The sequence below is a fragment of the Apis mellifera genome, linkage group LG4 (genome assembly GCF_003254395.2).
Source record: "Apis mellifera strain DH4 linkage group LG4, Amel_HAv3.1, whole genome shotgun sequence".
Classification (NCBI taxonomy): Eukaryota; Metazoa; Arthropoda; class Insecta; order Hymenoptera; family Apidae; genus Apis; species Apis mellifera.
Window position 1 is genome coordinate 6,727,268 of NC_037641.1, and position 27,724 is coordinate 6,754,991.

At 37.3% G+C, this 27,724-nt stretch overlaps 4 protein-coding genes and 1 long non-coding RNA gene across 5 annotated transcripts in view; all 5 read left to right on the plus strand.

Annotated features, from left to right (window-relative positions):
- The window catches only part of LOC724604, a 62,768-nt gene that overhangs the window by 29,766 nt on the left and 5,278 nt on the right, over nt 1–27,724 (plus strand). The window contains 4 exon segments of the mRNA XM_026440044.1: nt 15,142–16,402; nt 20,204–21,786; nt 24,571–25,545; nt 26,544–27,544. Of these exon segments, the coding sequence (XP_026295829.1) occupies nt 15,142–16,402; nt 20,204–21,786; nt 24,571–25,545; nt 26,544–27,544 (4,820 nt within the window).
- On the plus strand, nt 39–2,030 carry LOC102654858 (zinc finger and BTB domain-containing protein 41). Its single transcript, XM_006562717.3, has 2 exons — nt 39–223; nt 298–2,030. The coding sequence occupies exons 1-2, from the start codon at nt 207–209 to the stop codon at nt 1,718–1,720; spliced, it is 1,440 nt and encodes a 479-aa protein (XP_006562780.1). The 5' UTR covers nt 39–206; the 3' UTR covers nt 1,721–2,030.
- LOC102654889 (zinc finger protein 37) lies at nt 3,080–6,659 on the plus strand. The gene is made up of 2 exons (XM_006562718.3): nt 3,080–4,008; nt 5,139–6,659. Coding segments are annotated over exons 1-2 (1,164 nt in total). The 5' UTR covers nt 3,080–4,006; the 3' UTR covers nt 6,301–6,659.
- LOC113218715 lies at nt 7,835–8,366 on the plus strand. Its single transcript, XR_003304508.1, has 3 exons — nt 7,835–7,986; nt 8,082–8,150; nt 8,225–8,366. It is a non-coding gene; the product is annotated as an uncharacterized LOC113218715 (long non-coding RNA).
- LOC724511 (zinc finger protein 665) lies at nt 11,947–14,789 on the plus strand. Its single transcript, XM_001120384.5, has 2 exons — nt 11,947–12,274; nt 12,362–14,789. Exon 2 carries the CDS (start codon nt 12,438–12,440, stop codon nt 14,118–14,120), a length of 1,683 nt encoding a protein of 560 aa, XP_001120384.3. The 5' UTR covers nt 11,947–12,274; nt 12,362–12,437; the 3' UTR covers nt 14,121–14,789.

Consider the following 27,724-nt stretch of genomic DNA (forward strand, 5'->3'; position numbering starts at 1 on the left):
CACTGATTAAACGAATCGATGTTTCAGGAATTCGACGATGATGGAAAGGTCCAAGGAACTAGACTCGATGCAACGATTGGTTGCGTTATGTCCCAGATCGAATACTCCGGATCGGACAAAGATTGATCAAAGATTGCCGTTCGAGTGTGATAAAGAATTAAAGAATAAGTTGCCTAGAAAAGTGTTAAGAAATTGTAACAAGATTAATGATAAACCAGAGACGGTGAGGAAAAATGAAAACAATTTAACGAATGATTCATCATTGAATGGAGTTAACGTTGATTTAATTTCGAACAGGAATATCGTTGACAATCGTGTTTCCTTAAAAGGTGTTGACAGCGATTTATCATCGTCCGTGAAAACGATGAAGGATGATCCAATTGAAAGAGCGCAGAATGATTTGTGCATAAATTCGACGACGCAGATATTGCTTGCAATCCCAGATCCGGTGACTAACGAGATTAAAAATATTCTCATGCCTATTGAAACGAGAGACGCCTCTGGATTGAACGTGATTAAAAGTGTCCTTGTACCCATTCGTGACTCGAATGGTGTTGTATCGTACAATATTAAAAAAGTGATGGTGCCTATCAGATCTGGGTTAAATTTGCGCCAGCCATCGAAAGTCGAAAATAAAGTGATATTGGTCAATAGTGCAAATAAACCTGTCAAAAATGAGGAAAAAAAAGATGAACGAATATCAAACGAGAATGAAACTAGAATAAGTGACGAAGTAACGTCAGACGTTAAGAATAATGTGCAATACTCTTCATTGGAAGAAGCAACGAAAAATTTAACGAAAGATAAGGAAGAGGAGGGAGATATAAAATCGCAAATAGTATCTATCCAAGAGTGCCAGAAAGAAGAGACGGATCAAATATTAGAAACTCTGAAGAACATTTGCCCGGTGTGTCAAAAAGTATTCAAGAGCGAGAACATGATGCAAAGGCATGTGCGCAAGTTTCACGAGAAGACGTATCCTTGCGACAAGTGTAACAAATGTTATCCGTCGAAATTATCATTGGAAGAACACAAGAAATCGCACGAAGATGATTCTTACTTACAATGTTCCATGTGTCACTTAAAGTACAAACGTAAGATAGGTTTAAAGTATCATCAGATCCGTGTGCACAGCAACGTTGATCCAAAATTCATGTGCGATTATTGCGGGAAACGTTTCAAATTGAAACTGGATCTGAGTGTCCATATCGAGAAGATACACATGGGAATCGCCCATATTTGTAAAATATGTGGCAAGGTAGTGAAAAATATCACGCATCACGAGTGGCAGCACGACAGGGCGGCCAAGAAAGTCGTTTACAAATACAGTTGTGATCTTTGTCCAAAAAAATTCACGACTCGCAACAATTTGGACAACCATTTACTCATGCACAAAGACGGATTCAAGTGTACACTTTGCGACGAAATTTTCTCTTCGCCATTCGCGCTCGGCAGCCATAAGAGCACTAAACACAGACCTGGCGCCACCTGCCCTATTTGCGAGAAAGCTTTCAACAGCACCAGCAATTTTTATCAACACGTGCTCACCCATGCCGGGATCAGACCGTATAAATGTGACATTTGTGGAGAAGATTTCACGCAAAGATCCAGTGTTCTGAGACACCGAAAGACTCATCCTGGACCTCTTCCTCCTTTAACAGATCCTACTCCTATTGCGGATACTGCTAGGAAGATATTGGAACAACTTTCGAGTGCTTGACTTGTTAACGTATCTATAACGTGCAACTGTATTGTTGTGTTAATTTTGTTTTAAAGAATTTATCGAGAAACGTGAAGAGAAATGGATACACTTTGAAAATACACGGTGCTTCTGAATAGTTATTGTAGTACAAAGTTTGGAAAAAGATGTAAGATCTTTGTGATATGGTAATTGAACATACCAACGTATGTGTCAAGAATCGTTACGTTAATATTGATTGATTTTATCGTTTCATTGTTAAAATTGAAATTCAACATTTGTGAAATATTCTATTCTTGAGACTGATTTTGATTTCTTTTTTATATACAAAGAATTTTATTTCAAATTTGATAATGAATAGATATTTGAAGATTTATATATAAAAGTTATAAGTATGTATACTTATTTACATGTATACTTATTAGAAACGTATTAACGTTCCTTTGTTAACCTAATACTTTATTAAATATTAATATTTTATTTAGTATTTTAATTGAATACTATTTTGTAATAAAAATTTATAGAAAATTATAAAAATATCCGTTTAAGTTATTCTAAATTGTTTTGGTTAAACGATTTGAGATGTAATATTTTTTAAGTTGTTGATTATTCTGAATTTAATATATTTTTAATAAATTTTTAATTTATCATGTGTCGAAATACAAAAGTGATCATCCATTTGATGATTTCACGCAAATAACGTGAAAATATTGATATTTAAATATTTCAGTTGATTTAATATAGTGTATATTAAATAACGTAAAAGTAAGTTACATATTTCATTATATTAAATGTTATGTAAATCATATTTTCATATATTTTTTATCAATACATACTTGATTATTTTTATTTTAAGAAAGGATAATATTATATTCAACTAATACGTAAATTAATTTTTTTTTTTTTTTACGAATATTCAAAGTTTTGTTCTTTTAGATCAAACAAATTTTAAAACTTTATTAGAATTATAATTACTTTGTATTCCATAAATAATAATAATAAATCACATTTTTTTCACATACTGACACATAATATCGTTGTTTCAGAGGAGAAGCTAACTCAAAACAGCAAAGAAATCCAGAAAGAAATTCGTCTTATTGTTTAACAAAAGTTGATTTATAAAATCAGGAAAAAGATGATAAAACATCAAAAATATCGAATCAAATTCCATGGACGAATTCCACAAAATTAGAAATTCATCTGGAAGAATCATAAAAACAAAGTCTCTTCATTCACATTACGAGTTCTAAAAATTTACAAGATTCTACGAGAAATTTAAAAATTTTAAAAATAAATTTTTAAACAGCCTCGTTAAAAAGAGGAGAAATCGAATCAATTATTTCAAGATGGACGACGTCGAGGTAGATCAAGTATCGAATAATATCAGAAATACTTATCCGTTTTGCGAAAAGTGGTTCGATTACGCAAAGAAGATTGAGAATCACGTAATTTATGTGCATAGAAAACCGTATAAATGCGACATGTGTAAGAGAACATGTCACACAGCTCGAGCTTTAAAGGAACACAAGATGATCCATCGATCGGATTATTTCTTCGAGTGCAATATTTATCATGTGAAATACAAGAACGACAGCTTGAAGAAGCACAATATGCGACTCTATGGCAAGTACGAATCGAAATACATATGCGAGCATTGTAGCTACAAATTGAAGACAAACTTGACTCATCACATGAAGAGATTGCACACTTCAGAGTTACAGATTTGTCGATTCTGCGGGAAGTAAAAAGTAAAGAATGTGAAGATACACGAGTGTAGGCATCAGAAACATGACAAAGAAATAAAATACTTTCATACTTGCCACTTGTGCCGCAAGCAATTCCTTCACAGAAGTAGATTAAACAATTATTTGAGACTCCACGAGAAAGGTTTTAAATGAGAATTGTAGCAAAGAATATGGAACACATGAATCAATGAATCACAAAAGATTCAAGCATGGTGCGTGAAGATTTTGACCTGTATCTTGTGACAAAAAGCGTTTCCTTTCAGCAGTAATTTTTAATAAATGCGATATTTGCGAGGAAGATTTTACTCAGCGTTCTAACCTTTTGAGACACAGAAAATATCATCATTTCCGCCGTTGCAATACGATACATCCGCAGATTGCTGAATTGGGATTTTTTATTTGGAAAAACTACAAATCAACAAAAGCTGCATCTTGGACGCGAGATTATGATTTGAAATCACGTTCTTTGCGAATTGAGTCTTGGAATGTGGTTTCAAATAATTGAGATACTGCTTTTTTGGGAACAATATAAAGTATTTTAGAAGACAATTTGAAATTATTAATGTAAGTGATTTAGTTTATCCATGGTTATAAAGAAATTTAAAAAATTGTTTGATTCATATTGACAAGTATATATTTAAAAAAGAAAAGATTAACTAAAACATGTGCAAAGATATTTTTTAAACTTTTTATTTTACAATATATTCTTTACAATCTAAGTTAATTGAACAATACAAAAGAATATTTATTATAAAATAAACAAATAATAACAATTCAAATGATAAATGAAAATGTTGCTTATTAATATATAATGTAAGATTATAAATAAGTTGGAAAATATTTTTAAAGATTGCAAAATTATTTATAATAAGTTGAATTTGAATTAAATTATAATATTATCATATACATATATATTTTTGTAATAATAATGAAGAATATTTTTGTACATTTGTATAATATTCAAATTATTATCTTTAGAAATAAAGTCGTGAGAATTATTAATTTCAACATATACAAAAAAATAAGTTAACTTTTCTTATTACAAATTATTTTAATTTATGTATTACTTAATAGATCATAGAACTTTAAATTAATAGTTAAAAGATTCAAAATTTGTTGACGTATTAAAAAATATTTATCCTAACAGATAAATTTGAGATTTTGGTAATTCAAATTATTCTTCAATATTACAGGAAGAAGAAGACACATTGAGTTTATCAAAGTCAAATTTTATTGTTATATTAATAAATACTCCCACAAAAATACTCCAATTTTATACAATAATTATACCATAAATATACATGATTATTATCCTTTCATCTTCCATTATTACTATTATACTATACTAAAAATAATATTCAATATTCTTTTTTTTCTATAGTGTAATTAATACATGTGTAATGCGTCTTTGAAACACAACGAATATAATAGAAACACACATTCGAGAAATCTTATCGCACAATCCAGGGTTCTAAAGGAAGAGCAAACTCAATTTTTAAGAAATCTTAAACATATTCCAGGTGCATGTTCTCGTGCTCGGTTTAGCAAAAGTCAAAAAAAAATAAAAAAGAAATAATAATAATAATAAAAAGAAATAATAAAAAAAAAAAGAGAGAAAAGACAAATCACCTTATCCTCTCACACACCTGATCCCAAAAAAACATAATCGATTGACTAGCTTTATGGTTTTCTAGGTACAATGCGCTAGACCCACTCGCTCCAACTTTTCTGATAGTAAAGCTAGAAGATAATTACTTTCGGATACCAACGTCGCTGAGCGTGTTCATGATGAAGGAACCGAATCCGAACGGAGAGGCGAACGCCCAATCGTCGTCGAAAGGCGAAATCGTGGAATCGGGGAAAACGAAGAACAACAACAACCAATCGGAAGAGAAAACGAAGGATAACGCGAGCACGGACGACCCGTTCGACGATCTCGACGACGCGCCGTTGGACTTTCGAAAGAGGCAGGAACAGGAGAAGAGCAAATCGAGCAAACAAGTTCCAAAGAAGAAGGTGCACACATGCGAGATCTGTTACGCAACGTTCGACCGTAAGAGCAAGCACACCAGGCACATGTTCAAGCACAGCAACTCGAGGCCGCACAAGTGCGCCGTTTGCTCGAAAGGGTTCAAAACGACGGCTCACCTGTCCAGGCACATGGAGGTACACGACGAGCCTGTCAATTTGCACGCGTGCAGCCTGTGCGACTTCAAAGCGCGCACCAAACCCTATCTCAAGATCCATTACATCAGAAAGCACACGGAGGATTACAATTACAAGTGCGAGCAATGCGGGAAGATGTTCAAGGTGCAGTCGGATTACACGACCCACGTGAAGGACCACGACACGGAGTCTTGCGTGTGCGACATATGCGGCTCCTCTTATCCGAGCAAAAGCTCCCTCTACTTCCACAAACATTACAAGCACAAGACGAAGGTGAAGAAGTTTCAATGCCAGACCTGCAAGAAGAAGTTCAAGACGCAGAAGAATCTCGACAGTCACATGGAACTGCACAAGATCAAGTACGTTTGCGAGCAATGCGGGATGGAGTTCAAGAGCAAATACGGCCTCACCAAGCATCTGAGGACTCATTCAGGGGAGAAATCTTATTTGTGCGCGATTTGCGGCAAGACATTCGGGTGTCTGAGCTCGCAGAAGATCCATCTGTTGACGCACGTCGGCGAACGACCCTACGTTTGCGACATATGCGGGCAGAGCTTCACGCAGAGGTCGCCCATGATGCTGCATCGCAGGAAGCATCCGGGGGTGCATCCGCCTCCCCCACCGATCAAAATAACGAACCTGCTTCACGGTGTACAGGACAAAATAATCGTGAACAAGAGCGGCAAGTAAATGCAACAAAATCCAGGTGGACAATGTACATTCTCTCTCTTTTTTTCCCCCTCTTTTTTTTTCTTTCTTATTTTTTTTTTTCTTCTTTTTTTTTCTCTCTCTGTCTAATGTTAAAGTTAGAAGGTGAAAAGTATGAAGGTGAACGGGAGCATCGATTTTGGTTGTTGGTTAACGATGTTTGTTCGAGTGAAGAAACTTTATTCTCTTCGAGCGTTGAAGCGTTTCCCTGTGAAACTAATTGTGTTCCATTAGGTCGTTCAATTTTTGAGGGAGGTTAATAAGAAGTTTTTTGTGGGATCGTACTAGAAGTATTAGGTCGACAGACTGCGACAGTCGTGTTCATCAGTCTACGTGATAACGTAAGTTGTTCTTTTTTTTTTTTTTTTAATCTTGAGAAAAATAAATTTGACTGGATGTTGGTAAATGTTTGAAAAGTAATGATACAAGATACAATTGCAAGATAATCTTAGAGATATTTTTAGATACACAACGAATTTATTAATTATTATTATCGATCAAATTGTAACGAGTTGTATAGTAGAGTGTTTTTTTTTTTTTTTAGGAATTCCGGATCATTTTATATAAGATATTTAAATTATTCTTTTTCTATCGATGAAAGAAATCATTGATCCGTAATTAATAATTAATTGTACATATTTTGTTCATACAATTTTTCCCGTTTTCTTCTCCTGCTCGCTTATAAAAATATCAAATTATTTGCTTCTAACATCACATCTTTTGTTGGAAGAAATTGTAAGCGTAATTTTTTAATAAATTTAAAGCTAGCTTGTTTTAATCCAACTTTGTGTGTGTCGATTCAAGCGAAATAAAAGTGATATTTTTGTGTATAGTCTTGGAAATATTGTTTCCTTAAAAAGATTAATCATTTCGCTTGAACAATTTTTAAAATCATTATCATAAGCTTTGTGATAATAGAAATGTTAATATTTTAATATTAATTATTAATTTCTTTTTAACGAATTTGTTTAAAAATTCGATATTTAAATTATTGATACATGTTTAATATTCTTTGTTTTCGATGATTTGTTTAACAAACTAATATATTGTATAGAATAGAATGATTCATATGATAACATATGAAATGATATAAATGATATGAAAAATTTTTTGGCGTAAAAAAACTTGCTATAAAGTTTCAATCAAGAAACGCTAAAAATTGACGAACATGTAAAGTTAATAATACAATATATTATATTGAAATTTGTATCAAGAAAATGCACGTAAAAATAACTTTTATATGAGCATAAGTGTAACGTGAAAATTGTAATATAGATATTGATTTATTCTTACGAAAAAAAAAAATTTATATTTACTTGTAAATTTGAAAAAAAGAAATATATAGATACACATATATATATATATATTTCTTATGTATAAGATTATGTAAAATAGTTTTTACGAATTGTATCATTAAGAAATAATGTACAGAAAAATAATTTTTTAAATTAAGAGTAACCTTCTTATTATTAGTTTGTTACATTCTACTAATTCATTATTTTTCTTTTTAGTGGAGAAAAAAAAAAGAAATAATTAATCGCTTAATACATATCAAAATCCAACTTTCAACATCATTTCTTTCATATTTATAATTAATTATAATTAATTTTACATTTCATGTCTGTCGTATATAATAAAGACTAAACCAATTGTAATTACTTACAACAGGTATCTTTAATATATAATTATAGATCTAATTATTTTAATCGTTTTCTTAATTTCTTTTCAGTAAAAAAAAAAACAAAAACTCTAACAATTTTCAGCGCCACTAAGACAACCCCTCCATAAGAAGAGAAGACGTTAATTTCTCTCCTAGGAGATATCGATACTCCGTATGTTCTCCATGAAATAAATAAATCACTACGATATTCTTCCTCCGATTAACATAGTTCTTTTCTATTTTTAGGCGGTTACCACGCGATCCTTTTGTGCAAACTTGCCTAGTGGTGCAAAAGGTCGATAAATGCTTTCTCTTGCTTGTCGAGGAGACAGTACAAAAGAAACTGGAAGAGGATTCGACAAACATTTGCATCAAGAATGAAGTACAAGAAGAAACATCTGAACGACAATTTATCGAATCTCAATTACAAGAAACATAGATAGAACAAAAAACCATCCATGTCTTTCTATTCAAATATCTTTACACTTGACACACTTGGTTAGAAGAACGACATTCCAACAATGAATCTCAAAAGACCATTTTTGAAGAGTTTCAAAAAAATTATTGTATATTTCAAAGTACACGAATAACATCAAGAAGCACAAGCAACGAACAGAGTTTTACGTGCAATTACTGTCCCAAGATATTCAGAAGGAAGGAGTCGTTGATATGATTTGCACGACAACAGTGGAAAGATGTACGAATGCACGGATCGTGAGTTCATGTCAAAGAAAAACAACATATGATGCACAAGTGTTATAAATGTCCTAAAAATAGTTGCTTGTTAAAACGTATGCAACGATAATTGCTCAATTATAATTGCGAGATTTTCATAATTGTGTTTAAATACAAAGCCTCGTTTTTGAAACATCAATTAACACAAAAACTGATAAGTTGTAAAGAAAATATTAATTTCTTTTAATTATTATTTTAATTATCGATTTCTTTTATTCCTTCTTTTTTTTTTATTTATTGATATTGCATTGTGATTGAATAAATGAACTGATATGTTTATTGTTATGATAATTTAGGAAAGAGGCCTTTAATATTGTGTATAAATAGATGTTATATAAATTGGATTCATCAGAGGGCTTTATTTTCTTGTTGAAAATATTGAATTCACATTATTGATGTAATAATGAAAGTTTTATCAATATTCGTTACTTATAGATTAAGCGAAAGAAGAAATATTATTTGTAATAATTGTAAGTATATGCGAACAGGAATTTATTGTAAGTAGAAAATAAACGATAGTAAGTATTTATCGTTTTTATTAAAATATATATTATATATTATTATTATTATATCTTATAAATTCTTTTGTTAACATAAGAATTATAATGTTATAAATTGAAAGTGATATGCAGTGTTTTATGTAAGTATTATAATTGTATTATAATTGCATATAATTGTTTATATTGTATAATTGTATAATTGTATAATTTTTGTTTCATCAATTGTTTTCAAAAATATTAATCTTTGACAAATATTTAGAACTGAACATTTGGATGAAAATTAAAAAATTAACAGTGATAATGGTGATATAACAATGTTCTGAAGAATAGAATTCTAATATATTCAAATCTAAAATTTAAAAATTTACTTCTTATTTTCAGGTGAGTCTTTTTTAATTGTTTATCTTCTTCGTTTTATTCTGATATTAATATTTCTAATGCGAAAGTATTATTTTGTGTAATAACAATAAATGGATCAATCATGTAGTTATCTGAAGTTTTTCTAATTAATTAATATTTAACGTTAAAAAAAAGTTATTATGAATCTTATATTTCAAAGAACAATTTCAAGAGTGATCTGCGTTCTATATATTCTCAAAAAAAAAAAATTGCAACGAGTACATAGATTATTTTAATTAATAAAAATTATTTTTTATTTTCAACGAAAAGCGAAGATCTCAATAACATGGCTAAAATAGAATATATGTGATAACACGATAAAAATTGGATTTTTTTTGTGGACGATAATAAAATATGATAATATTTAATAATAAGTAATTACATTTACTAGACACTTAATTATCAGTTTATCTATGATATCAATATTCACGATGATAAAAATGTTCGTGATATTTCTATTTGTTAGTCATTCAAGTATTTCATGATCAATTAATAAAAGTTTTTCAAAGATTTTATTTAAAATCTACTATAAAATTTAAATTTTCTAATCAAGCTTTTGTAAATAACAAATAAGTTATATATGTGAATATACAACCACCCTTAAAAATTATTCTGATCATTTTTATAACATCTATAATTCGTTATATTAAATTTTTTTACATGTACAAAAAATTAATAACATTTTTTAATGAGATACGTTAATGAAACGTTTTACCAACTGTAAATAGAATAATTTGTACATAATCCTATGATCATTTAACTTCTATTAGAATGCAAGAAGGGAAAATAAATGCTCCTTTTTTATCCAGAGTTTCGTGGATGTCTTGAATCTTACTGACTGGTTTCATTCATGTTTTAGGAAATCAACGCAGCATTTAACGTCGAAGAGAAAAGCCGGTAATCAAACGAGAAACCAATTAAAATCCTCGTACAAATCGTCGAGCATTCTACAAAGAAGAATCCTGTTTCGAGCGTCGAAAAGTCGGAAACGCAGAAACAACAGACGTTTGAACAACTCTTCTAATCTCTGTGAGACGAAAAATAATTCCGCCAGTTGTACAAATTTCGAACAGGGGAAAATAAAGGACGAGAGAAGAGTTAACGATTGTCCCGAAAAATTGAAAGGTAACGAGGATTGTTCGCAGCAGGACGATCTGTACAAGAAGCTCCACGATGGCAGCTATACCTGCGACATTTGCCAAACCACTTTCGAGCAGAAGAGCAAGATCCTCCGCCACATCACCAGCAAACACAGCTTCCATCGACCGTTCAAGTGTTCGACTTGCGAGAAAACGTTCAAGTACAAATGCGACTTGAAGGCCCACCGGTTGGTCCATCAAGATCTCGACTCCAGTCTGTTGCATTGCTGCGACAAGTGCGATTACCGCACGAAAACGAAGAACAATCTCAAGTCTCATTACATCAGGAGGCATACAGATGATTACAAATTCGCCTGTGAACATTGTGGGAAACGTTTCAAGATGGAGTGGGATTTGAAGTTTCACGTCGGGACCCACAGCAATTCCCAGCACATGTGCGACGTATGCGGGAAATTTTACACGAGCGATTATTCGTTGTACAAGCACAGAAAGGTGGCGCATCTGAACGAGTACAAGTTCCGGTGCAACGTTTGCAACAAGAGGCTGTTGACCCAAGAGAATTTGGACAATCACATGAAGCAGCACAGTAGAACGTACGAGTGCAAGGAGTGTGGGAAGGTGTTCGCCTCGAAGAGGTATCTGGCGACGCACACGACCACTCATACAGGTGTGAAACCGTACACGTGTAACATCTGCAAGAAGAACTTTAGAACGTCTCACATGAGGAATACGCATCTGTTGACCCATTCCGCGGAAAGGCCGCACATTTGCGATCTATGCGGGCAATCTTTCAAGAGGAGGTATTACATGATAGAGCATCGAAGAAAGCATCCCGACGCTCACCTGTCCTCGCCTCCCGTCCCTCTTGGCAAGAGGAAAAGCGTCGTCGAATTGGGTTGCTAATAAACCGTTGCCGAGCTCCAATCACAGATTTCTTTGTAACGTAATTGTTAACAGAGTGTTGTTATCGCGATAAGTTTATCTCTTAACTTTTGTATCTGTCTACGTTTTAAATATCTTGTGCCATTTTAATCTACGTTCCATTTTCAAGGAACTTATATATATAAAAATTGATCTAAGATCTGAGAAAGTGTGTGATAAATTATATAATACCAGAATGTAACATCTTATGAAAAATGTAAGAATAATTAATACCAATTATGTTAGAAGACTGTAAGACAGTCTTGTATGTATAGAATTTCATAAAACATGACGAATATTTTCAAAATAATCTGTATATAAGCTTCATTTTGTAAATGCGACTTAACTATTTTCATATTTATTTGTCTCGCCCTATCATTTATTTCTGCAATTTTTCTTTTATTTTTTTTTTTTATTTCTAATTTCACATCATCCTCCACACTCTAATTTAAACATTCTAAACACTCTTACACGAAATCAATGAATAATTGTAATTCCTTGATTAAACAAGAATATAATAGTGCGGAATAAAAGAAAGAAAAAAAGAACTCGTTCCAAAAAAAAAAAACCCTCGCGTATCTCGCGAACACCACAAACTTCTATTTAGACACAATTGCATAGAAAGACGGCTTAGACGAGCAGTAAGTAACGCAGCAATTGTGTACGAAATATTTCGAAGGAATGCGAATATTTCGAAAGTAATCATTCCGTTTCAATTGTGTTTTTAGGGAACGCGTGTGCGGCAAGAGGATCCTCACCACGGACTCGTCCGGCCGTTTCATCGTTGGCAAGGACTCGACCCCCATGCAACTTTGGCAGCACGTCGACTCCAACGGTAAACTGCACTACTCGTTGTTGCCCGCGTCGAACGACGACGCGAAGAAGCCGGAAGAAAGCTTGGACGTTCCCCCCACCCTCGTCAAAATGGAGCAGGACGAGGAGCAACGGAGCGATCGTTACGATTGCGTCCACTTGTGCGAGGTGGATTTTCACACTTGCGACAAGTGCGGCATGAAGTTTCCCGCGGAGAGCATGTTAAACAGACACAAGATCTCCCACAAGTGGAATCTCTGCCGGCTTCGTGGAAAACGTTGGAGCAACGGGGGTGGTCACCGGTCGAAGGGAAGATCGGCGGGTAAGAAATCGAGGCGGAGATACGATTGCACGTCGTGCGACTTTAGTTGCAGCAAGATGTGCTCGTTGACTGTCCACGTGAGGAAGAAGCACGGAGGCACGGCGAAGGAAGATTCGAAGAGTAAAATCTTGTGCGTGATTTGCGACAGGAAATGCGACACTCGATCTATCCTGAGCAAACACATGGAGGGGCACAGGGACGGGGAAACGAGTTACTTGACGTGCAACAGTTGCAGTTTCTCGTGCAAAAGGAGCAGCACCATGGTCTCTCACGTGGTGCAGAATCATCAGAAGTTGAATATTGAGGAAGGGAACCCGAAGAAGAGGTGCAAGGTGAAATGCAATGATGAACCGAAGAAGGAGGAATCTAAGGAAAAAACCTTAGATTCTTTGGAGGATAAATACGATTCGAGCGGCGAGTTCGAGTGCAAAGGCGAGCTTGCTTCTTCTGTCGCGACTCGAGCGACCAAGAAACAATCGGCGAAGAAGATGGCCGAGGAACGGTGCAATCTCTGCGACTTCAAGTGTTCGAAAAAGAGCACCTTGTACTCGCACAAACGGCAACACAAAATCGTGGAGATCAGCGACGTGTACTCTTGCAACGAATGCGTGTTCAAGACGAACAAAAAGTCGTCTTTGTACTCGCATATAAAGAGGAAGCACAAGGTGGCGAAATCGTGCGCCAACGACGGCCAGCCGCAATTGTTCTACTGCAACCAGTGCGACTACAAGAACAAGAACAAGTACGAATTGAAGGTCCACGTGGCCAGGAAGCACACGGACGACTTCAAGTTCTCGTGCGAGACTTGCGGCAAGAAATTCAAAGTGAAAGGTGATCTCACTAACCACATACGTTTCAGCCACAAGGAGCAACCGGTTATCTGCGACGTTTGCGGGAAAACGTGTTTGAACAGCAACTCTTTGTACGTGCATCAGAAATTCGCCCATTACAAGGCCAAGTACGAGTGCCAGGTGTGCAAGAGGCGGATGGTCACCCAGGAAAATCTGAACGAGCACATGATCAGGCAGCACGAGAAGAGGGAGAACGTGGTCTGCGAGGAGTGCGGGAAAACGTTCTCCAGGAACAGCAGGCTGAAAGTCCACATGAGGATCCACACAGGCGATAAACCGTACACCTGCACCGTATGCAACAAATCGTTCGCCCGTAGAACAGCGTTGAAGCAACACTTGTTAATTCACACTGGGATCAGGCCTTACGTCTGCGACATTTGCGGCAAGGCGTTCACGCAGAAGCCCGGATTGATCAGCCACAGGAAGTCGCATCCCGGCTCTCATCCTCCACTTCCTAGGGTGTTGATCGATCATATACTGAACGAAGTGATGAACAATTGAGATTAGACAATAATTAAGGAGGAAGGCGATCGTTCACACACACACACACAGTGAATGGAAACGTTGTCTTGTGCAATTAGTGCTTCTTTTCATTTCTTATTTGTTAGCGGACTATGTAAAGGATTAAGATACTTTTAAGATATTAAAATAGGGATATACAGATTATCTGTGTTATTTTTACAGTTTATTAGCTTTATTAAAATCCTCGCTGGATGGAGATTTATTTGTAAAGGGATACTTTGTACAAGTATCATTACAATGGACTGTATGTTGCTGAGAACGTAGAAGACATGAGGAAAGAAATATTTGATTTTCCTATCATCTTAGAATTTTTATGCCCCAATCTCAATAAATATTAGTATCAAACGATGTGAATTTCATCTCTCAGATTTTCTCTCAGTAACATAGAGTGGCATTTTCAAATCATTGAAATGATTGTTTAAATCTTAAAGTTGCATACGTTAAATTATTTATAAAAGTATATATATATATATGATTCTATTGTTTCCATCTATGTTTCGTTATTGAACAATTTCGCTCATTTGTAACACTCCAGATGTATATAATACTGTCTGTAAAACGCATTACAAGATCTTTTTTTATGTAATATATCCAACATTGAATTGAAACATTTGTTGTACGTGCAATAGGATTTACATGATCTTCTAATCTTCGTTACAATTTCGTTACAGTGAAATGTTTATTGACGATGCAGAAAAACTCCTGTATCTTTGTTTGACTAATATCCCGTTACTCGCAATATTACTTACACAGAAAAATTGGACACAATTTGTCTGCAATTGTAAGTCTATGATATATACTTGTTCTTCATTCATTGCGTGGAAAAACTTTGATTCTTAGATTCCTTCCGTTTATTTACGCAATTGCAAATGATCGTGCATGAATAAAAATTTCATTTTTATATTTAAAAAGTGGAAAAAAAAAAAATGCAGGCGACCTAATCGTGGACCCTGTTTTCGAAGTACCTAAGTTACCTAACTGACTATTCTGTACTTTTCAGGATTCTAAACGGGGATGGACGTTTTATATACGGGAAGGAATCGATTCCAATGCAGCCTTGGCAAATTGTCGACGTGGAAGGTTGCCTCTACTACGCCTTCCTTCCTACGAGTCAAACGCCGAGGCTCGGCAGTGAACGGGAGAGAACGACCGTCGCGAGACCGTCGGCGGACGACGACGACAGTCCGAGGAACAGCGAGGGGGAGGAGGCTTTCGTGATCCCCGGCGAGGAGGAGATGGGTGACAGCGGCGATCTGTGCCCGATCAAAATAAAGAAAGAGGACATGGACATGGACGACATGGCGTCATCGTCGAACGAGGAGAATTACGACGACGCGAAGGGATACGCCTGCGAGGAGTGCAACATCTGTTTCCCCGTGATGCAGATGTTGAAACGGCACAGGAACGCGGTCCACGAGCAGGCCCAACGTTACAAATGCAAAGTTTGTTTCAAGATATGCCGTAGCCTGGTCGCGTTCAAGATGCACGTGGCCCTTGAGCACAAGACCGAGGAGGAAGAGGTGAAAGATTCGGAGAGTCTGACGTACGCGTGCAACTATTGCAACTACGAGAGTACGAACAAGTCCACCCTTCATTCCCACATCAGTAGGAAACACTCGACGAAACGTATCGGGAGGAGGAAAAGCAGTTACAGGTACGCGAGCGAGCCGGAGGAGTACTCGTGCGACGTGTGCGAGTTCAAGTGTCAGAATCGGCGCAGATTGAAGGAACACTTGGAGCGGAAACACGCGTCCGAGTACAAGTACGACTGCGAGTATTGCGGGAAGAAGTTCAAGGTGAAGGGCGACATGAGGCTTCACGTGCGTTTCAAGCACAAGGAGGGGCCTATCGTGTGCGACGTGTGCGGGAAGACGTGCTCGAACAGCAATTCCCTGTACGTTCATCAGAAGTGGGCCCATTTCAAACCAAAGTACGAGTGCGAGATATGCAAGAGGCGAATGGTCACTCAGGAGAACCTCGACCAGCATATCTTACTGCAACACGAGAGGCGGGAGAGCTTCGTGTGCGAGGAGTGTGGAAAGTCGTTCACCGAGAATCACAGATTGAAGCAGCATATGATGACTCATACCGGGGACAGGCCTTACGATTGCCACATATGCGGCAAAGCTTTCGCGCGTAGAACGGCTTACAGGCAACACTTGCTTATCCACACCGGCAAACGGCCGTATATCTGTGATATCTGCGGTAAGACGTTCACGCAGAAGCCTGGCCTGATTTGCCACCGGAAGTCGCACCCCGGCGTCCACCCTCCCCTACCCGTGGTGCACATAGAGCATATCCTTAGCGATTTCATGAAGAAGGAATGATGTTGCGACGGGACTCGTACGCCGTAGTGTACATTTGATGACAACGTGCGACACGTGACGTGAGGAAGATGGATGAGAGAGAAGTGTTCTTCTTCCCGCGAGGGAGGAATCACTCTCTCGTGTTCTTTTCATCCGAGATTTTATATTAGATAATTTAATTGAATTTCGAACTGTTCGAATCGATTGTCGAGTTAATTGATAATAGTAGGCAGAAGAAGAGAAAATCGGTCTTCCTCGATGATAATTGTTCTAACGCGTTTCTAATCGCACTGCGTTAAATTCTCTGTCGATGGGAAAATTGCGAGGAGCGTAAATCATTGTTCGCGCAATCATTCACGCTACACAAATTTTAAATATTTAACTTTTTTAACTCTTGATTTGAACGAACATTCGAGTTTGAGGTTTTTTTTTTCAAGCGACCGTGTTTTTATTCAATTTCGAAACATAGGAATAAAAGGTAATTTTGTACGATTTCGTTTGTGTAAGATCGATGAAGATTCACATGGTTTTTTTTTCTTTTTTTTTTTTTTTTTTTTTTTTTTCTTTTGTGGAAACGAATTATTTAGGGAACGAAAGAGCAAGAATTTGAAATCCATTGTGAAATATATTGTACACAAGATGAAATTATAAATTTATTTTAGGCGCAATATCTCGTGGCAGATATATATATATATATATATATACATATATTTTTCTTGACTATTGTCCAAAATTCTTACATATAATTGTCTATGATCATTTGAAATAAAAACGACATGATTTTCAAATGCGATTGAAGATATATCGTTATTTGTCTAATATAATTGATTGATACGGTAGATATTGTATGATATTTCTACTTTATTATATTAATTTAAATTGGAGAATAATCTTTCACATCTTTTTCTATCCCTATTTAAATGAAATTTTTTTTTTATCATTATAGTGACGGTGACGTATTAGAAACGAATTGTGAAATAACGAAGATTAGTGTAAATTGAAGAATATGAAGAGTTGCTTTTCTATTAATGAAACGAATGAAATTGAATTAAAATTATTGCAGGTAAGTATTACGATTTATTTGACGATAATAATATACGATAAACATTTATAAATATTTGTAGGCAATAAAAAAAAAATCTCGAGATATGCTTATTATACTTTGAATAATAATGTAATTTTAATCGTACTTTATGTTTCAGGGAATTCAGTTCACAACTATTTCGGGACGCGACAAGTTCATCTCTAACGATTAATCAATAATTGCGCATCCTTGAAGTGCCATAAAGAGAAACGATTGCCTTTATTATGGATTTTTGCCACTTGATTACACCATCGACGATATGGTTAAAAATAAATTGAAATATCTTCCGATTCATCTTGAACAAGTATTATTGAAACGATAATTTTCTTGAAAGTTAATGAAATAATATATATTTATTTTATCGATAAAAGATTGAAATGACGATGATTCGTAATATTGTCATCCACTAAACTGTTTGTATCGTTTTCTATTTGAAATACCGAATAAAAACTTGAATTTTTTCTTCTTCTTTAACTCTCGAAGAATAAAATTGTTAATTACTCAATCTATTGGTAGTAGTAATTTTACACTTTTCACGTCAAACTATTCGCCATGACTATTAACTTCGACTGTAAGTAATCATCGTAAGTAAGTACGATCCTTTTCAGAACCCTAATAAACTTTAACCATTTTCCTGTTTTAGGGGTGGAGAAATCCGGTCACGTTTCAACCCCGTCGTCTCGAAACCGGATATACCAACCAACATTATTGGGATCAACATTGATGAAGAGGTGAAAAGAGAAACGAGATCACCCGAGAAGGGTGTCGAGTTAAGTAAAATTTCACCCACCTGTGACATCTGTGAAAAACAATTTAAGAAGAAATACCTGTTGAGAAGACACAAGAAGCTTGCTCACGAAAACGAGAAAGATACATCCCCCTCGAAAGGGAACAGTTCCTCCCTTGGAGCTTCCCAAAAACAGGAAGCACTGTCCTGCACCATTTGCGACTTCCGTTGCAACAAGAGATCGACGATGATAGCCCATCTGGCGCAAAATCACGAGGATTCAAAAGGGAAGGGTAAATTCACCGGTAAAAGAAAATTCACTTGCATCATATGCGGCCTCATCTGTTCTCGAAAGGAGACGTTGAGGTCTCATTTCGTACGGAAGCACACCCAGCATTACGAGTTCTCGTGCGAGCAGTGCGGCAAAGAGTTCAAGATCAAGGGTGATCTGACCACCCACATGAGGTTGAATCATCGGGAGCCGCCGGTCATGTGCGACGTTTGCGGCAAAACGTGTCGCAACAGTCACAGTTTGTACACACATCAGAAACACGCCCACTACAAGGCGAAGTACGAGTGCCCGATGTGCCACAGAAGATTGGTGACGAAAGAGAACCTTGACCAACACGTGTTGACCCAGCACGAGAAGAAGGAGAAGTCCGTTTGCGAGGAGTGCGGGAAAACGTTCTTCGAGAACCACGATTTCAGGAAGCACATGAGGATACACACCGGGGACAAGCCTTACAGCTGTTCGGTGTGCGCCAGAGCGTTCACCACGCACAGCAGTTTGAGCCAACATTTGCTGCTCCACACCGGCGAAAGGATTTACGTTTGCGACGTGTGCGGCAAGTCGTTCGCCCAAAAGGCTGGCCTCATATGCCACAGGAAGATTCATTCCGGAACGTTGCCCCCCCTCCCAGTGATGCATATCGATCATATCTTGAAAGAATTCATGAAGAAATAAACCATTTTTACAATGGCCGCTGTGCGTTAGATTTAAGAAATATTTTATTACATCGTCTCTTTTTTTCTCTTCTTCTTCTTCTTTCTCTTTTTTTTTTCTCTTTTTTTTTTATCATTACAAGCATCATTATTATTCGCATTATCCCTATCTTCGATCGATCGTGAAAAATTTTCCGAAGACTGGTTCAAAGCAATACATATTCTTTCGAATCTTCTCTTCAAATGGATATGGAACGAAAGATTTATACGAAAAAGAATTTATCGAAGTTTTTTAAAAATTGTTATTAAGATCTTGATAACGTGTTCTTAGGGAGCAATAAGAGAGAAAAATTAAATGTAAATTGTATATAGATTTAAGCGTCACTACTACTATTACACTACTACTACTACTATTACTACTAGATTTAAGACTATATTAATTCCCTAATGTTTCTACAACATGAAATAACCAACGATAATCTTTTATCGTAATTTTTTTTTTCTTTACATGGACGGACTTTCTGTAAAAAAAAATTTCCTCGCGTGACAAGCAATAAAGTATAATTTTTTTTCTCACCCACGACAAATACGTTTCGATCCACGATGACAAATACATATATTTCTCTCGCACTTGTGCTTCACCCTAACCTCTCTCTCTCTCTCTCTCGCTCTCGAGCATTCTTCGCGACTAACTCTTCACGATTAGTTAACTAATTCTAAGCGAAAGCTCTGCAACGATCTCTTTTTTTTACTGTAATCAATGTGAGCAATCTTCCGCTAATCTCCCACTCTTCACACCCCTAACAACAAACCTGTTAACAACCGATCTCTCTCGATCCCGATCTCGCGATCCGAAAGAAACATCGACGCCACGTCGATATAATCGAACGATTGAAATGAGAAATGCTTTTTTTTTTTTTTCCGAGAGCTTGCAGATCGACAAGAAGCGAGGTGGGGTTAACCCGTTAATAACGCGGATGATCGATGATGTTTCAGATTCGAGCTCGACACCCTCAACTCGCGTGGTATCTTTATCTACGACAAGGAGTCGGTGGTGATGAAAAAGTGGCAGATCCTGGAATTCGATGGGAAACCGTACTACGCGTTTGTACCTGAAGGCGACACGCCGTTGGCGGAGGAGGATATACCGGAGCAAGTGGACGAGGCAGGGAACGAGGAGGAGAAGCAGGATCTGGTGAAGGTGGAATGTCTGTACGACGAGGAGGAGTTGCAATACGACTCGACCGACGAGAAGTTGTACGAGGAGGACGATCTGTTGAACAGAAGCGGGGAGTTGAAGGAGGAGGACGACGTGAAACCGATAATATTAAACGGTGGGATCGAGGGGATGGATGCGAGCGACAAGGGGGCAATCGGGGATCTTTATCAGGTGAAGGTTCAAGGCAGCATGGTGACGATAGAGAAGTTGACGTCGAGCGACGTGGAAGAGGCGAAGGAGGTGGTTGAGTATCAGCAGGAGGAGCAGGAGGAGGAGGAGCAGGAGGCGTACAACGATCAGGAGCAGGTGTTGGAGCAGGTTGAGCAGGTGGAGCAGGGGGATCAGGATCAGATAGAGCAGATAGAATACCTGGAGGAGGAGATACTCGAGTCGGCGAATAACCACGTGACCCCCACGAAGACCCGCAGAAAGGTGTCGAGGGGGGCGGGGAACGCTCTCAAGTGCAAAGTGTGCTCGGAGATGTTCAGCTCGGCGATCTCGTTCAGGAAACACGTGGCGTGGACCCACAAGAAGAAGGTGTGCATACAGGAGGATGGCGCGTACATATGCGCCGTTTGCGACTACAGGACGCTGAAGAAGAGCCTGTTCGCGGCACACTTGGAGAGGAAGCACGAGACATGGTCGAGGAAACGGCCCAACAACATGCTGTTCCCGTGCGCCGCCTGCGGCTTCGTCTGCAGATCCAAGCACTCGTTGCAGTCGCACTTCATAAGGAAGCACACCGATCGTTACGAGCACCAGTGCAAGTTTTGCCCGAAGAAGTTCAAGGTGAAGGGCGACCTGACCAACCACGTGCGGTTTCACCACAAGGAGAAACCGATCAATTGCGACGTGTGCGGTAAATTGTGCCAGAACAGCGGCTCCCTTTACGTCCATCAGAAGTGGGCGCATTACAAGCCGAAATACGAGTGTCATATATGCAAGAGGCGCATGGTCACCCAGGAGAATCTCGATCAGCATTTGTTGACGCAACACGAGAAGAGGGAGAAGATCGTGTGCGCCGAGTGCGGCAAGACGTTCACCAAGAAGGACTCGTTCAAGAGGCATATGGCGGTGCACACCGGGTGCAAGCCCCACTCCTGCCTGATATGCAACAAACCGTTCGCGAGGAGGTCACAGTTGCGCCAACATTTGCTCATCCACACGGGGAAGAGGCCGTTCGTCTGCGATATATGCGGCAAGGCGTTCACGCAGAAGCCCGGCCTGATCTGTCACAGGAAAACGCATCCCGGCCCTCATCCACCGTTGCCCGTAATGCCGATCGCGGACATCGTGAAAGAGTTCACCGAAGGCTACGTGCAGGAGATAAACGCGCGCGAGAACGAGGAGAGGATCGAGGAGGAGGCGTAGAAATCGATATTGTTCCGTTTTATCCGTTCATCTTTCTTGATTCGAAGCCGACACTTTTCGATACTTAAATTCGATTTCGACGATCGACGAGAGGATGAGATGCCGCGGCAAGTTTTTCGTCTTGGTTGTTAAATGGTTGTTTGAAACTATGTTCGAGAGCATATCGTCGAGAGAGGAGTTCGATGAGAGAAAAATTTTTGGATTGGGGGGTAAAGGGGAGCGCGATGACAGATGGATAGATAGATAGATAGATAGATAGGTAAATTTTAATCTAGTGGAGAGTTGTAAGAGTCTTAAGTTGTGTCTGCTCGTCGTTGAAGGATAGATTGGAATGAATTATTATAATTATTATTATAATATCGTTTTTTTAGGGAATTTTTGTGCGATTTGCTGATTGGCTCAATAATAATATTAGTTATTATTCTAGTATTTCTTATAATCGAGGAAAAATCTTATTGAGCAATATAACTTATTAGTTGATTAAGAATAACGATAAAATTAAACTTGTGACTTTTTAATTCCTTAATTTTTTTTCGATATTACTAAACCTATATTGTAGTTTAAAATGATAAAGATTGAAAATATTTCTTTTCTTTTTTTCTTTTTTCAAATCCATCGATTATTCCTTTATTTTCCAATCATGGATTTTAAATTAAGTGATGTAAAGTTTCCATTATTATATCGGATATATTAATTTTTAAAATCAAAATTTTTATCACATATACTTTTACACGTGTATCTCTTGGTAAAAAAGATATATTATTAATATTGTTAACGATAAAATAATTTTTCGCAATAAAAAAAGATACTTACGTATAAATTGAAATTTTCGAAAAAAAAAAAAATGTATGCTTCAACAACGAGTAAGAGCAATAATTCCTTGTTCAATCGAAACAAATTATAAAACGCGAATCTTGAAATTCCAAGATACTTTGTATACCATTGATGAGATTGATGAAAGATTAAAGACGAACGATAATTATTTTTAGACTTATCGCGTGTAATTGTAAGAATAGAGATATAAGATGTACAATATAATAATATCAGCCTTGTAAATTGAAAATTTATGTTAAGAAAGAAAAAAACAAGAAGAATATAGGAATCCTTTTTGAATTTTCCTTTCAGTTTACCTGTGGAAAGTCTGGAAGTCGGTCTCGACTGGTTTCTAAACTTTTAATATATTATTTTAATTTAATCTTTAGTTTAATTTTAGAGTTTCATATTGTTGATAAAAAATACAATTCGTATTATTATTATTATTATTATTATTATTATTATTATTATTATTATTGTTGTTATTATTATTATTATTATTAATATTATTATTGTTATTATTATTATTATATACGTACATATATATAATAATAAAAAAAGAAAAGATCAATTTTCCTATAATGGCTGTAAAAAATTGCAAATGAAATCGTGTATACATCCTATTAATATGTTAAATTTCAAGTTGATGAAAAAGGGAAATGAAATCATGTTGCATTCTCAATACTAAAACAATATCGAATAAAAATTAAGAAGACTTAAGCGAGCAAGTGTGCTTGCTCGTTTCTTTTTTTTCTTTCTTTCTTTCTTTTTTTCCCTTAAAATTATTAACGCTAAATTAATGTTTTATAGTTTAATACATGTGTGGTGATTCGGTTTAATAATAATAAAAAGAAAAAAAAAAACAAAGGGAGAGAATCAGATTGATTTAATCGCGATTTAAAAGATTAACGCTCTTCTGCGAGGAAATGGAAGAATTTCGTTCAATCGTCTCGGTAAAACTCGTACTGGTGTCGTTCTCTATCCGCGTGAATTTAATCGTAAATTTCATCGAAACTCCATTGTTACATGTCTCGTTGTGATATGTCTCGACGACACTCGTTGTTCTATTTGAAGCTGAGAGCTAACTCCTCCTACAGAGAATAAACTGTAACGCAACACGGTGTGCATTCCTCCTATTCCACTCCGTGTAATAAACGCAATACATAACACTCGATCATCGTCTTCGATCACGTTGCTAGTTATATATTATATATTATATATTCCAAGAGATGAAAATGTAAAAAAAAGAAAAATCGACGAGAAAAAGGATGCTCGCGCAGAGATAGAAAGCTGGAACGCCTGGAACGGCTATTTTTCTAAAAATCGATAAAATCTTGCTCTAATAAGGATAACGACTACGTTACATGCTGTGTATAGCTTGAGTTTGAAATAAATATTTTTACTGAGCCCTGATCTGTTCAACTATCCTTGAAGTAACGCCGAAAAAAGAAAAGAAAATTATATTTTTTTAAAATATCATTGTAAGGATGAAGCGAATATTTTTTTTTTTTTCTTTCTACATAGTCACGTAATGTGTCGAATCATGTAAAATGGTTTTTTAAAGTAATACAGCAAGATAAGTATATTTGATGATATTAAACGATCGATGATTGAAACGATAATAATCGATTATTTTTATACGTTTACAGGCTACTACTGTTTTGGATCGTTTAGAAGAAGGTAGAGAAGGTACGATGATATATTAGAGATCCTTAAGATTTCATTTTTACCAAATTTTTACAGAAACCGTATTTAAGCTATTAAAAATAATTTGAAAATCCAAAATTACTTTCCAGTGTATATATTTATACAAGTGTGCTTTTTACAAGTTCGTAAGAACATTTCGAAACTTTTTCGACGCTTTTACCAAAACGTGATAATCTCCTTAAGATTTATCTTAATATCAAAACTTTTTTCATCTTGCTCGAAACCAACGATAACACGATCCGTACAATTTTCTGTTTTAGAATTTCGGATCCTCTTAGCGAGGAATTCAAGCCGGAACGATCTCTCTCCCCGTTGGATACGTTCCCTGATGGATACGTGAATTGGATCGGCAAAGAGAACTTCGAGATAATATCCACGAATCGGGAGGAAGGGGACAACGTGGAATCTGTTCGCCCCGATCGAGGGAAGAAGAAGGGCGTGGTGACTCGTCTGGAGTGCGACCATTGTCGACGCAAGTTCCTCAAGAAGAGCAATCTGGCCGAGCACTTGAAGAAGCACAAGCACAAGTGTCCCGATTGCCCGAAGACTTTCAGGCTTCGCCGTTACCTGGCCTCCCACGTGGAGAAGATCCATCGACGCCAGGTGTACGATTGCAGCGTATGCGAGTACAAGAGCAACAACAAAGGTACCCTGAAGAACCACTACATCCGTCTGCACACGAGCAACTACGATTTCTCCTGCGACACGTGCGGCAAGCAATTCAAGATAAAGAAAGCGTTGAACCATCACGTGAAGCAGAACCACAGCGACGCACCTCCTATAGTGTGCGACGTGTGCGGCCACTTCAGCAAGAATCTCCACGCTTTGAAGGCCCACATGAAGTACAGGCATTACAAGCCCGAGTTCGTATGTCGAATCTGCAGAAGAGGGATGACCACCCGGGAGAATCTGGAGCAACATTTGACCTGGCACGAGACCAGGGAGAAGGTGTTGTGCCCCACTTGCGGAAAGAGGTTCAGAGGCCGGGATCTGGACTCTCACATGAGGGTGCACACCGGGGTGAAACCGTTCCCCTGCCCCGTGTGCGGCAAATCGTTCAGAAGGCAGACTGCTCAGGAGCAGCACGTGCTCATCCACACGGGGAAGAGGCCGTACGTTTGCGACATTTGCGGCCAGGCTTTCGCTCAGAAACCCGGCTTGATTTGTCACAGGAAACGCCATCCTGGACCCTTGCCCCCTTTGCCTGTCGTTTCGATAAAGAACATCGTGACCGAGTTCACTAAGGAGTACACCATGAAGAACACGATCATTAAAATTGAATGAATGGAAGGAAGGGATTTGTAGAATGTGGGGACGTTGGAAAGGCTGTGAAGGGGAAATGATTTATAGAGATCCATTATAAATGAGATTCAGTGAGTGAATTATTGAAAAGAAGAAACTTTTCTTCTTCTTCTTCTTCAAATTTGCGTATTGAAATTAGTCTAATTTCAATCATTTTATAATATCTTAAGTCTACGATTGTTGAATAAAGGAGAAGAAATTGGTTTGTTTCAATTGAGAACAGAGTTTAATTAAGGAGAGGAGATTGTATGCGTGATGATGATGCAGTTTTAGATAGAGTCATTTTTAAGCGACTTTTGTATCCTTTTTTCACTGTCGATTTTTTTATATTAAGTGGATTTTTACAAGTATTCAAGATTTTTATAGATACAGTTATTTGTATCGTTATCTTTATTGACAAAATGATTGAATTTCGTATCTTTCAAAAGTATTTCGTGCGTTTAATCGTGCGAATCTTGTTTGTATTTTTTACCATTGTATATCTCAAACTTTTTAATAAAATTGCAATTAAATACAATCGATCAGATTTAACTATATTATTATTACGTAATATAAAAATATTTAACCGAGCAGAGAAACCATTATTACTCTTATTATTTCACGAAAAATATAATAAAAAAAAATAAGGAAAAGTAAGTATAAAGAAAAAGTTTGCATTTTTATTTTCAAAAAGGTATATAGAAAGGAAATTTCTGTTGAGAAATAAAAATTGAAATCGCATTTGAATTATACATCATCGTCCATTAAAACAAAAAAATCTTTAAGATATATATATACATATATAAAATATATCTAAAAAACGATCGTGAAACGTTTCATCATACTGTTAAAAAATTTGTCAAGTAAGTAAGCTCTCCATACAGAAGCATCGTCACGTCACACCGTCCATATCATCAAATCCTAACTAAGGGATCGCCTCGATCTGTTTTAGTTCACCTGCATCGGATCCATTGAACGGAAGCGAAGCGAATCCCCTGGAAGATGGTTGCGCCATCAAGATAGAGAGCTCGTACACGTTGGCGAGGAGAGAACGAAGAGAGAGGGGGAGGAAGAGGACGAGATCGAGGATCGACTCGTCTCCGCCGTGTTGGAAAACTAGGAGGCCCGTGGAATTGAGGAGAGCAACAATTCGGCCGAGGCAGGCCGGGTTGCTGTTCGAGTGCGACTTTTGCGGCAAACAGTTCGAGCGGAAGTCGTTGTTGGCGTCTCACATGAAGCAGCACAGGCATCGTTGCAAGACGTGCAGCCAAACGTTCAGATTGAGGAAAGACTTGAAGCAGCACACGGAACAGGTTCACGGCCCGGTGCTGTACCCTTGCACCATCTGCGAGTACAAGAGCAACAACAGGTGGACGTTGAAGGATCATTTCATTCGAAAGCACACGAGCAGTTTCGACTACTCGTGCTCCGTGTGCGGGAAGCAATTCAAGATAAAGAACGACATGGTGCAGCACGCGAAGCAAATGCACAGCAACGCGCCTCCCATCATTTGCACGGTGTGCGGCCACGCGTGCAAGAGCGTCCCCTCTTTGAAGGCACACATGAAGTACAGGCATTACAAGCCCGCGTTCGAGTGCAGTTTGTGCAAACGTTGCATGACCACTCAATACAACCTTGACCAGCATTTGCTGTGGCACGAGAAGAAGGAGAAGGTTGTGTGCCCGACCTGCGGCAAGACGTTCGGCCAGAAGAGGGATTTGGACCTTCATCTGAGGATCCACGAGGGTATCAGGCCGTTCTCCTGCCCGGTCTGCGGTAAAAAGTTCCCGAGGCGGACTGCCCAGGAGCAGCACATACTGATACACACAGGCCAGAGGCCGTACACTTGTGATATATGCGGGCAGAAGTTCGCTCAGAAGCCGGGATTGATCTGCCACAGGAAGCGGCATCCTGGACCCCTGCCACCCCTCCCTGTCATCTCTATCAGGAAGATTATCGCGGATTTTACTCGGGGATTAAGTGATGCCGCGATAGAGAGAAAGGAGAATTGATCGAATCGAGGAGGATCTCTGAGCGATTTTCCTTGTGATGACTTTTTTTTTTTTTTTTTATTAAATATTCGTGGTTCTGGTTCTTGCTGTCTCGTTATTCTAAAAGTGTAAAATTGAGAGC